At 41.5% G+C, this 14,259-nt stretch overlaps 2 protein-coding genes across 3 annotated transcripts in view; one reads left to right on the forward strand and one right to left on the reverse strand.

Moving 5' to 3' along the window:
• Nucleotides 1-14,259, reverse strand: part of SYN3 (synapsin III) — a 197,070-nt gene that overhangs the window by 103,776 nt on the left and 79,035 nt on the right. The window lies entirely within an intron of this gene.
• TIMP3 (TIMP metallopeptidase inhibitor 3) overlaps nt 1-14,259 on the forward strand; it is a 38,511-nt gene that overhangs the window by 14,359 nt on the left and 9,893 nt on the right. The window contains exon 2 of the mRNA XM_061371809.1: nt 11,764-11,846. Within this exon, the coding sequence (XP_061227793.1) occupies nt 11,764-11,846 (83 nt within the window). The remainder of the gene's footprint in view (nt 1-11,763; nt 11,847-14,259) is intronic.

Consider the following 14,259-nt stretch of genomic DNA (forward strand, 5'->3'; position numbering starts at 1 on the left):
TCTCTGTGTCAGTATTTAAACATGCTTACACCTGTGTTCCAGGTGTGAGCTGAACTGGAGCCCTGAGAAGTTGTCTTTTGGGAGGGTGGTTTAGAACACCATCAGGACAGAACAGTCCTGTTAAAGCGATGTCTCAGGAGACCTAGACAGGCAGGAAGCAGTCAGGTTTAGTATATACCCTGGATTACCCTCACCCGTAAATATTCAGCAGTGCAGTGTCCAGACGACTTCTGCGTCCCAAACAGTTAATGGGCCTTAGGGCATTCAGAAATAGCCATCACTGTGCCAGGACGGCTGTGAAACAACTATCCAACCGTATCTTGTGACCTCTTGTGTTTGCTTTGTTTTGTTTTTTCCTAAAGTTACAAGGACACCTAAGAAGTCATACCAGAATGCAGGCTTACCTTACCCAAAGTGGAATTTTAGAGAAATTTTTGCTAAGAATACATGACAAAGCTCTCAAACTGTAATAGCACAGATGAGCTAACTGACGGGTAGGTTGGCTTTAAGTAAATCTCTGTCAGATTCACATGGTCAGACTTAGGAATTACCATATAAAACCCACTAATTAGCAATACTGACTAGGAATAAATTGGTTCGTCTTGGGATTTATAAAAGTACCTGTTGTGCAAAAAAACAAACAAAAAAAGTCAGCAGTTGTTGGTAGACGGGCACTGTTAACCATTCTGTGTATTCTCTGTGCTTACAGAAGTCTAGCTGAGAGTCCTATCTCATTAATATTTCATTGGGAACACGAGGATGCATATGAGCATCCAAGTAATGCCACAAAACTTACGGAAATCTATGCTGATGATGGCTGTTCTGTAGCCTATCAGAACAACCCTATTCTGATAGACTGTTTATGAACATGAAATTGTAATGAAAAGTTTGTGTGAAGGAAGCTTGGGTAATAAGAGAACAAGATGGTTGCAGTTTCTCTACTGCAGTTCCTACCAAACAATTTTGGCCAGTCTGTCAGCAGAATAGTTAAGGAGCTACTGAGAACTAAAATAACTGGTCAGTGCCTGCCTACCTTTTCTGCTGCCAGTGCCCTGTGTCTTCAGAGCTAGAGGATGTACAGTATTTCTGTTACTCGTGTAAAGAGTTGTTGCTTACAGATGTTCTTAGACTTCCAGGTCTTCTCATTACCTCTTTCATGAGACATCACATATCACTCTCCTGGAAAGTAGGAGAATTGGTCATTGGAAAGTTTGCCCTGATATTGTCATCTTGACCTGTAGTCTGACTGGGAATTGTGGTACATGCGGCTGATTTAGGAGCCGTAAGGTTTTCCACTTGCTTTAATGAACACTCTATCAGAATCCGAGTGCCATACCTAAGCCTTTACATAGTGCTCAGACTCTAGGATAAAATCCTTCATGTAGCTAAGCTCATCTATATAGTATTGACTGTGATTGCATCATAGACATTAATAAAATGGGCAATTAGTACATTCCTTAAGCATTATGATAAACCAGAACTGTGTCATGGACACATCCAGTGTATGTGAAGAGTCTGCAGAGGCTGTCAGCTTCTGAACTGTTTATAATGGCTCAAGAATGGTGGGCAATGCTACTGTCTTCTCACAGGGAAAAAAATGTTTGAATACAGGTTTAATTCCAGGGTCCAGCAGGCATAGTACTAGGTTAGATCCAGTGCAAATAGGATCAGCAGAGCAGCACATATAGGCCTGATCTGGTTAAATACATATACTTCTTTGGTGTGGACAGCTGCTCAGCCTATCAGTTTAATGCAAGTTTTCTAATGCAGGAAGGAATTTGCAGGCCCACCCAGTACCCTTGAAATCTATACATGTTCCCAAATGGTTCTTCCTCCCTAGCTCCTACGTGCAAAATTGAGCGTAAACCATGTGATCAGTGGAGTGCAGCCTCCTTGTAGAACGCTGGCACCCATCCCAGCTGGGCAAGGTGCTGAAGCAAGAGTCCTCTGAAGTTGCTGAAGCAGGGAGTGTCCAGGCCTGTCGCTTTTGATACTCCCTGTTTTGAAAGGTTTACATGGGTTGTCAGAGCTGCCCTAGTTCTAATGTGCAGGAGAAAACTGCCTTCAGTTGTTCTCTTTAGCTGAGCTCTCCTTCCTCCTCCTTCTGTTGGACCATTTGAATGTGAGCTCCCAGTGTGTTCATGAATTGCATGGTGGGATAAGGAAGACTAAGAAATAAGCAGGTTTGGCACAAGAATTTCTTCTTGTGTCTTAAAAAAAGGTAGTGATGATTTTATTACACTTGTTAGATCTGGATATCCAACAGAGGAAGCCTAGCACCAAGAAGCAAGGATATGCCAGTTCTGTGTATCTGGCTTTGCAGATGTCTCACTATTAAATGACATGCAAAGTAACATCTACAAATTTCAAGCCCTGGAGGTTCACTGTATGTACATGGTTGAGTGCTGGATCACAGCATCTTCCCCACCCCCCATCTTGAGATGTATGTGAGCAGTCTAGGCTGCTTGGTGAAGATAGTGGTTTTGCTCTGAGAGACAGATATCAAGCTGCCACACAACAGATTGCAGATGGAATGACCATATCCTGGTAGAGCAACTTATCTACAGCTTTGCAGGCTAAGGACTTTCCTTTCTCAGCAGAACTGAAACTTCCTGGGAAATAAGCAGTCAAAAAAAAAAAAAAACATGGAAAAAAAAGAGTGCCATCTACACTGCCTCTTCAGCTGTAAGTTTCCTTGCTTTTGATGTATGTGTGAAAGCAACTTTATTTGCATACTTGGCATCAAAGGACATCACACTTGAGGACTGTATTTGTTCTTTAAGCAGTGCCCATAACCTCAAGGCAGTAAAAGTCTCTGTCCCCTGTGAATCAGAATCAGATTTCTATGACTGTAGTAGATTCTTTAAAATACCACTTGATCCATTTTAATCACTCTAGCCCTTGTTCTTGTAGCTTATTATCACGGTCCATGGAAATGGAAGATCAGCCTCACTTGAAACTGTTATCATTAAGTCATAGGCAGAGGACATGTTTTCTCCTTTGAGAGGCTGCTCCCCTAACTATGCTTCCTTAGGCAATTCATCTCTCATCATATGCTGCAATTTGCTTTCCATGTTACTGCTCACTTCATGGGTTGGGAAATGATCGATGCCAGATGCACATTCTTTTTGGGCAGTAAATGCCGCTGCAGCGGTAAGTCATGTGCACCAGCTCCTCTTTTCATTAAAATCACATATGGTTTCCATTTGCCCCTAATTGGTCTCACTTCAGCTCTGCCATGTTCTCTGAGTGGAATGCTTAAACCCATGGCTCCTTTGAGCAATTCCAAAGAGCTATGAGAAACCAGAGCCTTGTCTGTTTCAGCCTGGCTTCCCCTCATCCAGTATTTACTCTGTCTAGAAGTACTTGATCTGGAAGTGAGGACTGAGTTAAATCTTACTGCACAGATCTTACGAAGACCAAAAGAAAATGGAAAAGGTGTTCTGAGCTGCACATTGCCTGACTCGCTTTGAGTCACATGCATGTTATTTTTATCCAGTGTTGTAAGCTGGGTTTGGAAGTGCTTTTGTGCATTGGTTTTGACAACCAACTTTCCAATACTAACCTTGGCTGCAAGCAGTTCTTCCTTTGGCAGTGGCACAAAATGAGGCAAAACACACTCTGCTGAAAACATCCCTTGGAAAGAGGTGCAAGGTGTTTCTCTACTGCACTCTGTCCCTTGATACTCTTTCCCTCTGCTTGCATCACTTTTCCTTCTTTTATCTGATAGTTGCCTATTGCCTTTTGCCTGAATTCAGCTTTTAGTAACTAGTTAAATATTTAGGTGGGAAGTTGCCAAAAAGAAGACAGAGAAGTGACTAGTTGTCAGGAATTACATTGATTCCACTTTTTCTTTTACCAGAGGTTTCTCAAGGCTACAGGCATGCTCATTATGTAGTCTGCAGTGTGTCTTTGCTTCCAACCACAGCAAACCTAGAATGTTTTATTGATGTAAGCTGAGACTAACTTAGTGATGCCTGTAACTCTTGTGACTCACCTGTTTTAGATAATCTGTTGGGTCTACCTGACTTCCCTGAGTTTAGTAGGTGTAATAGCTGGTAACAACAGACACGGTATTATTTTTCTTTTATTTCCTTTAGCTTCTGTGTTTATCACAAGGTATTTCCTGAAGCTATTTTCCCTTGGCATGAAACATACCATCTACATCTAAAAGATCGAAAAGACTCTACTTATAGCTGGATGTAAACGCATTTTAGATCCTTCCTTTCTTTCTCCTCCCTTCAAGTGTTTCCTTCATCCTCCCAACAGACTGTGTATGATTGGAAAGAAGGGAGCTAACATAATGAATTAGGTGTGGGAGCAGTGCTGGGCAATCTGAAGAGTCTTCAGCCTAATTGCATGTAGGAATCTGAATGAAATGTCTAGAAGAAAATTTGCAGTTTCTTGTGTAACAGGGACCTCTCCTTTCTGATTCTAATGTATTTCAAAGGGAGCTTGGGCTTCCATAGAGTGAGATGCACCATACAGGGAGAGAGACAAATGCTTTCTACTGTTGCCATTAGAAAAGTTGTATCCAGTTGCTAAGCTACAGGTGAAATACCAAGTATGAGCCAAGTTCTGCCTGTTTTATGCAACCTTGCATTTTCAATCTGTGGTCTTGTTGGGAGGATTCGCTTTCTCCCAAGTAAAGCCCTTCTAGAGTACTTTATATATTTTGAAGTGATGGGAAGTCTGATGCACTCATGGATTTGTATGCAAGAGTTGTATCACTCCTTATTTAGTAGTGTTGGAAATACAGCAGTACAGCATGTTGTTCAAACAGACCCCCAGTGGCCAGGAAATCTGCAGGGATGCGAAACCTGGTTAGTATTTAGCAAATGCAACTGTGATCAGTTGTTCTAGGCTGAGCTTGGGCCTGGGTGAAGCCATTTAATTGTCTTCCAATTTTTTGGATGGCCTTCAAACAGCCTTGCTGTGCACAGACAGGCAGAGTTTTCTGTATATGCAAAGCAAAGGTCAAAAGTAAATGCCATAGTTATGGTTATAATATTAGAAGAGATCTGGGTGTCTAGCCCTCCTGCTTTTATTTAGACTTTTATTGCTAGTTCAAATACTCCAACATGCTTACTGAAGTAAGCACAAGTCCTTTCTAGTGCAATATTTTTGTGGCAGCTGTCTGGCTGGTAGAGGTGATTGCTGTCAAGAAGATATTCTTTCTCAGTCAGTGTTCCTCACAGCTCTTTGAAAAAGCAAGAGATCAAGGACTGCCAGTAAGGAGAGGTAGTTTGTTGTTGATGGGGTATGAGAGGAAAGCAGCCAGCAGTGAATCTCTTGCTTCAGTATCTTTTTTGGCTTTCTTGATGAGGTTCTCTGGTGATGCTGTGTGTCAACATGACTGGATATGGCTTCTTCCAGGACAAAGCAAAAGAGGTTTGATTTGCCTTTGTGGATTTGGTTGGTTTTCATGGTGGAACAAGGCAAGAAGAAGCTCCTCTCGTGTTGCAGGAAACCTTCAAATTCAGTATTCTTAGTATGTAAAATAATTGTATTTTGGTTATATAGGATGAGGTGACTTGGAGTACAGACAGATCATCAAGCAGACTGGAGACTTATGTTTGTTGTTTTTTACCCTCTTCATGACTCCCCTGCTGTCCTCAGTTTTTCTCTCGCTGTTCTGCTTTGATGTGGAGGAATGGTGAGAGGCTGCTTTCTCATCCCCTTTCTAAAGCAGGCCCCACACACTTACTGCTCATACAAGCCTATAGCCACCAGGCAATTTAATAGTTTCCCAAGAGGCTGCATATAGCTGGGCCAGACTTCCAGTCCAAAGGACATAATCCATTTGTAGTTATGGTCCTCTGTTTTTAGGGAGGTCAAGAGTGTTGGTTATAATTGCTAACAGATCAGCCAGGGTAGTGGGAAAAGCAATGCAGCTAGTGAGAGTAAGCAAGACAGACACAGTGATTCTGTCTTTTGAGCAGTACCACCAGCATCAATGCTAGAAAATCTGTGTGTAAAAACACCCTGTTTTGACCAACTTAGGAGACACCCCAGTAAATGCCAGAATGAACCAATACCTTAGTAGTGTTCTAAGTATACTTAGAAGTCTTAAGCATAACTGGCCACCTTAACCTTGCATGATGTGGGCCCTCCAGCATGTACCAATGCAGTGAGGAGGTTTTGTGAGACAAACTGAATGACATACCTGATAGTAAAGTTGGTAGAAAGTTTTCAGTAAATTGCTCTTGGAAGTGAGCCCTTGTATAGTCTTTGGATGAATAAAATGGCAACCATCCTCCTTGGTATGTCCCGTTTCTAGCGTTAAGGCAGCATTTCCAAGCGTGCCATTCTAATGGGGGTTGTTTTTGCTGTCCATTTTCTGGTGTAGTCAGTGGCCTCAGGATAGAAGCAGCCTTTCTTCAGCCTCTTGGTCACGTTGCTGCTCCCCATGTATTTTATATTGCCACTGTTTGGATATCGAAGAACGGGCTTGGAGAATAACTTGTCCCCTGTGTCTCCATTAGTAAACAACATGAATCCTCCACATCCTTTATTTAAGTGCAGTGAGCGTGCATCTCAGCCAGACCTCTCACTTAAAAATACTCATATTGCACACCAGTAAAATAAATCCTTGAAACAATAATGAGAAGTGTAGCATTTGTTGCTCTCCTGAGCCATTGCTGGTAATTGGTCACAAGGGAAATGGGTTTGGAGCAAATCCTGGTCTCTAAAGGGTGTGTGCCTCCACTTAAAATGATGTTAATGGTTGACAGCCAGGCCACTTGCACTGAAAGCATCTAGTTCTCATGGCGTGTTTCGGCTTGGAAGTGGGATTTGTGGTGTGAGATTGTGCCTGTACCACTGCCTCTCGCTAACAAAGGTGAGATTTGTGGTAGTGTCACCATCTAGTGGCTGGATCCAATAAAGGTCACAGGCTAGGTTGAACTACGACACCTGATGCCTTTACGCCTTTACTTTTCAGTGGGAAAAAGAGCTACTACAGATGTGCCTGGATGAAATAATGTGGTAACTACAAGTATTTTTACCATGTTGTTTCCTCAGCTTGTCTTAATCCCACCTGTCTACTTCCTCACGTCAGGCATTGCCTGTTTGCCACTTTTGGAGAGGATGCAAGCCATTTTTGTGGGTATACATACATATGCAGACAGCTTGTACCATGCTAGAGATGTCTGTGTGATACAACCCATTAGCTGCTTGCAGTATATGATATGAGGAAGAAGTTCTTTACTGTAAGGGTGGTGAGGAACTGGAATGGGTTGCCCAGGGAAGTTGTGAATGCTCCATCCCTGGTGGTGTTCAAGGCCTGGTTGGACAGAGCCTTGGGTAGAATGGTTTAGTGGGAGGTGTCCCTGCCCATGGCAGGGGGTTGGAACTAGATGATCTTATGGTCCTTTCCAACCCTAACTGCTCTATGATTCTATGATTCTATACTAGTCCAGCAGAAAATCTGAGCCATGTCTGTTTTCGTACGTACTAAGCCAGTTTACATTAAAAAAAAGGCAAAGGGAAATAATTTGTGATTGTTAGATGTATTTCCTGAATTCTCCAACACAGCAGGTTATTTTCTTAATATAATTTTTAATATCGATTAAATATCCATTTTTCTTTCTCTCTGTTCTCATTTTTTCTTAATCATGTCAGATGTAGAAAAGCAGTGCATATGTTTTCTCCTTTTGCGTCATTCTAAGGCTGCCATGCTTATCAAGATTTACATCCTCATCTAATTTAACTGTTTATAAATAATTACAAATCACTCATGAGACTTTGCCAACTGCTCCAGTCCCACAAAGTGACCTGACCTGAAACCCCAAAGTACTGAGAAACATTCATCTCAGAGTATTTTCATAGGCAGTACTTCAAAGGAATTGTGGTTTAAAAATATGCAGCTATTTTGGTGACCACTTGTGTGGGTTAAAGTTTCCCATTAGTAATAGCAAGACTGTAATAGAGCTTCAGGGAGAAGGAAAGAGTTCAGGGGAGCAGTCACAGCACCATTTGCTTCATTCAGCTTAAGCAGTAAGAGTACTCAAAAGTAAACAGTTGACTTTATTAACATAACATGGACTGAATTTGCAGCAGAAATACTGCAAATTTCTGATCATTTGTAGAGCATGAAGAATTCCTCTGGCAAGTGTGCATGGCCCCACTCAGTTGGGAACAGTGTTCTTTATCTTCAGGTGGCATAACAGGTGAGCAGTGGTTTGAAGGAGCCAAAATAGGACCAGGGAAATGTATGGCTGTAGATCTGCAGCTTGGAGCTGTGTTCTGGGCAGATTTACAGACAATTCTCATACATGGAGGCTTAGGGTTAGGATGAAGCTGGACATTGAAGAGCAACCTCTGAGCAGTCCTATCAAGCCAGCATTTCTCTCCAGTTACACAGATGCATCTGATCCTCAGGGGGTGAGAATTTAGCATCTTAAAATACAGGGAATAGATTTAAGTTTGAGTATCCTCTTTTCCTTGGCTAACTGCTTGACTTTTCCTTTAATATAGGAAAAATGAGTCAGGATGGGTTCTTTGTTCATGCCTAGCTTCTTGATAAAGAAAGGAACTTACCTAGAAAAGTTACCAGTTGGGTGGTAAAGGCAATTTCTCTGAGATACGGAGGGCTTGCCCATTTACAAAAGTCCTGAAGTGATGGTCCACACTAAAGTTTTTCATGTTTTTTAGGATGGTTGTTCTCCTCTAACTTTATTGGGGAACAGTAATATGAAAAAACAGATCCTTCCACCTAGTTGCAAGGGTAGCATTAGTTGATATTGGGATGCTGTTACATGCTAGTGTAGATACACATTTTGGATCTTCGATCCTGTGGTAAGGCTGTTGATTAGTCCATAAATCAAAGTTGGTTTCTTTCTGAAGTGGCTTTGCTACTTACCTAGAAGTAGAGGGCTGCCAAGCTAGCAGTGAAGCACATGAAGAAAATGGGGGTTTAGATATTTTGTCAGCAATTGGGAGTGTGCCTGTTGTCTTTTATGCTAACCATGTTCGGTTTTGGGATCCCTAGCATTTTGCAATATTGCCTCTTAGTATAGTTCTTATCACTGTCAATAAGATAAAAGATTGGATTGTTGATTTCAGATGTGTTGGGCAAACACCAGGTTCTTAAATTGCAACGTATCAGTTATGCAATAGATGAAGATAAGACTTCAGACACCCTTTGGTATAGATTCCAGCATTAGTGAAGTGCCCTGGAATCACAAAGGCTTAAAGAAATATTATTCTTTCTCACTGACCCTGAAGCAGTCTGGTTTTTTGTAGCTTCAGTAGTGGTTGTGGTGGCTGGAGGCAGCAAATAGAATCACAGAATAGTTAGGGTTGGAAAGGACCTTAATGGAAGGTCTTAATGGAAGAACCTTAATGGAAGAACTTAATTCTTTCAAGATATTTGCAGTCGTCAAGGACGTGCTTCAGTATAACCACTAAATTGTGAAGAAGAGAGCAAATTGAAGTCTGAACAACTTGTTAAATAGAAGAATCAATAAAATGGTACTGGCTTTTACTGCCATTGGATAATAGAAATAAAAAAAATAATTAAGAATGAAGTTTTACACTCAATGAATGAAGGTTTTGTTGGTCCTTTGAATCAAAGCCAGCAGGACTGTCTTACCTACTTTAAAATTTATTTGACACGTCTGGCTTAAGTACAGGGTATAAATCAGAGCAGAGTGAGTTTGCCTTGATTTCACACCATCCTCGTGGAATAAGTTCCAGGAGCTGGTGTGTATAAACCAGATCCATCTCTTCCTTTAAATCTGTTCTTTAGATTATTCAGAAAGCTGGGACAAGCTTTTTGCTTCATTTATTTGGCCTAGCCTCCTCTTTTTCCCATTTCTTCCAGGGGATTTCTGCAGCTGTTTAGAACATAAATGAGCTATGAAGCAACAAGGTGCTTGTTTAATGTCTTTTATACGTAGCAGAATGGATCTCTGAGCTTTGTTGCTTCTTTTAGGTAGTGTTGCAATGCAAACAACAGCTCATTGGCTTTTCCTGCTTGCAAGGGAGTACCTCGACCTCTTTGTCTCACTTCCATGCCTTCCTGCTTTTTTTAATGAATTATTATCTGTGATGCACTAGTATGATACATTTCAGCAGAACACAGATGAAATGTTGCATGATTGCTGTGAAAGCAGTACCTCTGTCCTGTGCAGGGAGTTACAATTGGGACCTTCATAGGCTCAGATGAAATACATGTGGTCCATTTTAGTTTCTGGATTTCAGTAGTGTGCAGCCATTGGGATATATATTCAGCACAGGTGTGTTGTTTGTAATGATGGTATGCTGTAGGCAAAGGTAGCTGATACCTCTTTTTCAACAAAAAAAAAAAAAGGGTTTCTGGGGAATTTACCATAGGATCACAGAATGGTTTGGGTTAGAAAGGACCTTAAGATCATCTAGTTCCAGTCCCCCTGCCATGGGCAGGGACATGTCACACTGCTATGTATAGCTATTAGTTTTCAGTTGTGTTATGAATATGTTGCATTCTTTGGATTATTCTACTGGAACAATTTTCATAGCCCTTGTAATGAGAAGCTTGATGTGCAAGGTTTTAGGTGTAATTTACATGGCTATATTATAGCTTTCATTTTTTCTCTTAATTGATGGAATCTTGAGTTCCTTGGTTTATTTTGTATCTTGGCCTGCTGTTCATATGAGTGGTGTTTGGGATATAGCATTTTCTAACGGTGATCCTTATTCTTTCCATGATTGGTCTTCTTTATCTCATTTTCTTGTAAAAATTAAGCCACTTCTAGTGCTCGTATGATGTCAGATGATTGTTCTGGGGTAGCGAACTTATAATGCCTGTCTTGTCACTAAGCTTTGCTCCTCCACTGAGATGAGCAGGTGATTGAATAACTTAATCAAAAAGGGTCAATGGAACAGTAGGGTTTTTTGTGGAATGCAGCAAAAAAAGATGAGCAGGAAAACTTCATTAAGCTCTGATTGTAAATTACCCACTAGATCCACCTGAGGGACCACAAAATCCTTAATCTGTGGTGACTTAGGCTCAGTAGGTGTTTCTGTAGCTCATCTGTGGTACAGTGAATGTTTCTGTGTCAGTCTGGGTGCTGCATTGATGCATGCACACACACTGCCTCTTAGTATCCACGAAGAAATGAAGTGCAGTGTATGTAAGGTCAGATGGATCAGCTTTACTTTGTCATCCAGGTGCTTCTGGCTGGCCTGGCAGCTTTCAGTGTGGACTTGGTGGTTGCTGAACAGTCTGCTTTTGCACAGTAGTCATTTTTCAGGGGAGCCATTTGTTTGAAGTTTTGCAGTATTTGAAAGGTGGCAGCTGTAGTGAAATCCCCAGATATTCCAGTGTGCTGCATTGTATTGTTGTGGCTATTCTGAAACAGAAGCTGCACTGGGGACCCAAAGAATAAAAGTAGCACCTTGCTGAACATCATCCCATATGTTGACAGTTAAAACATTAAATACAGACTTCATCCCAGTGGCTTGGTGCAAAGATTTTAACCTGTCTTGGTTCCAGTTATAGCCTGCTTTGCAGATTGCTGTCAGATTTCTACAGAAATAATGCTTGTTCTAATTTTTTCACACAGAACTGGATTTCCTCTAAATACTTGCTTTGGCATCCCATTTTACATGCCTTCACTGTGTGTGAGATTTAGATAAATTATTCTGTAAAATAAAACAGAACTCCAGGCCAACCTTCCTCTCAATTTATTCTAAGTGTCTTTTTTGAAGTGGAGGGTCTAGCCTGAATGTTGTGTAAAGTTGTTTATAATTTGTTGTATTTTTCCTCTCTTATGACAGTGATCCGAGCTAAAGTTGTGGGGAAGAAGCTTATGAAAGATGGACCATTTGGAACGATGAGATACACAGTCAAGCAGATGAAGGTATGTTTGCAAACATTTCACGTAGGCTTGTAGATAAAGTACAGTAGCATGCAATAATGAACAAAGTTGCATGCTGAAAAATAATAGCATTTCAGCTTTTCATATTAGTCAGCCAGAATAGAAGGTTACTAGCAACTAATAGAAATATGCCTGGGGAGGGCAAAGACAGAGGTCATTTCTGACCTACAATGCTGAATGCCTAATTCTTCCTTTATTTTTAAAATTTCTGGTAATAAAAGATGCCAGATGGGCTTCTTTAGATGTTGGAGTCCTGTTTGTGTTAGACTGTGGATATGCAAGCTTTTCCATCTAGCACTTTCATTAAATTCAGTATGTGGTGGTGGTAGGGGTCCTGCTGCCCTAGGGAGAGTGGTCTTTCATCTCTTCTTTCCTTGCATTCTCTGTGACCACCAGTTAGAGTAATGGCATTTTTTTTCCACATATAGAACAAATGGAAATTGTATAGTGAAGTCTTTGTATAAAAAACTAAACCAAACACTGTAGCTGTCAAATGTCATCTCAGAAGAGCTGCGAAGTATTGACTCAAAGTTGAAAACAAGTAGATGAGTTAGAGACACCAAGCAACTGATGCGCCTCTCTTCAGATCTCTACTTCTTTGGTACACAAACTGCACTCAACCTGCTGCTTTGGACTTCAGGGCTTTTTCTTTAACTGACCCCCTTGTTATGTAACGCTAAAAATCAGCCTTAGATTGTTTTTCTTGGCTATGCCATTCCAGTCATAAGACTGGTTTATGTCTTTAGGAAAAAAAAAGAAAAAAAGGGGGAATGGAAAAGCTTGGCAGAGACTGCAGAAATCTGAAACATATTAGACAAAGTAAAGGTTCAGAAAAAAACAGTCACTTGCCTTCCTTGTAACAGTAACTCTCTTTATAAGGCAGTTTATAGCTCAGCACCAAAGCTGGGAGGAGGAGACTCAAAGCCTGTTTCATAAGCCGTCGCAAAACCGCACACGTAGCCAAATCTGGTCTTGGCAGGGCTCTTCCAGTGGAGTGGAATGCTTGTGCTTTGAGTTAAGAGGGTATGAGGTGCTGGGCTTGCTAATTTCCTTAATCTTAAAAATGTCTTTTTAAGATTCGAAAGGAAATACATGTTTGTTGATTAACTTTTTTTTTTGTGAAAAAGGCCCCTGGTTATGTTGGCAAGAGCAAGACAGTGCTGCCACTCTCTTTTGGGGGTTTTCTCTTGAGTTTTTTTGATTGCTGTCCCTGGCCTCATCAGGCTCACAGCATTGTATGCTGTTCTTGTCCAGTTTTGTCACTCTTCAGCTCAGCAAGTGTACCCTGCTTCACAAAACAACTCAGTGTCACATGCTTCAATGGCTTCATCATCATAGTCTGTCCAGGACCCCTACTTTCCCTCCTACTTGGTTGGAAGAGGTTGGTACTTCTCTGACATGACCATGAACAGGGTCCCATGGTGGATGTAGAATAACAGTAGCGCCCAAAATGAATTACTGCCCTTCATGACCCATAACGCTAGCTTCTCTCCCAACTAATGATACAATCTGCTCCACTGTCAGCCAATGAGATGTGGTGGAAGAGATCTCTGGAACAGCATTAAGCATTCCTCTTCTGACCTAGGAGCCTGCAGCAGTGTCCCTGCTATGAACTGAAAAGGTTTCCATGTGTCTGGTGGCATGGGGAGGGGCCATAAACCCAGGCAAGCATATTGAGTGAAGGGAGCAGCCACTCTGCTTTCAATAGAGACCATCATATCAATGTTTAAATAAGATGCTTAAGCCTGTCCTGGCTGTTTTAATTGGGTTGTTCTGCAGCACAGGGCCAGGGTGTTTACAGCAGGTACTGCAGTAATATCCAATGTCCCTGTGCTGAGACCACAAGAGAACAATTGCCCTTTTGCAGGAGCAGTTCCACAGTGTTTTGTCAGGTAGCTATGTGCCTGACAAAAGCAGGAATGATTTTAAGGGGGAATTCATGAGCTGATCAAACTGGCTCTGTGCCTGCTACATAGATGGTGGGCTGCTGAGATGTTATATCATACATTTAACTGTGACCTTTGGCAGGAAGGAGCCTGAAGTAGTCAGAGTGCTCAGTAGAACTGGAATGTCCGGGGAACATAGTTCTTGACAAACAAGCAATCCAAGTGTTGTCTTTGAAACCCTGCTGTCTTTCTGCTGAGCATAGAAACTTCAGTATAAAGAGGGATTCAGCTCCATACAGTGAGGGAGCTCAGAATGACACAGCAAATCTCTGCCTTGCTTGCCCAATGAAAGCTCACTGTCCTGCTGAAAAGAAAACTAAGGAGGCCTATAGCCCTGCACAGCTGCATGGGAACAACTCTGAAGATAAAATTAACATGTCAGTGAGCTTTTGGCCACCTATAAACCCATGTGCACCTGCAGATGAAAAATAAACAAGCTATTTAGTCTG

The sequence above is a fragment of the Neopsephotus bourkii genome, unplaced genomic scaffold (assembly GCF_033783945.1).
Source record: "Neopsephotus bourkii isolate Nb327-2 ecotype Australia unplaced genomic scaffold, CSIRO-AGI_Nbou_v1 NB_1589, whole genome shotgun sequence".
In the NCBI taxonomy this organism is placed as follows: Eukaryota; Metazoa; Chordata; class Aves; order Psittaciformes; family Psittacidae; genus Neopsephotus; species Neopsephotus bourkii.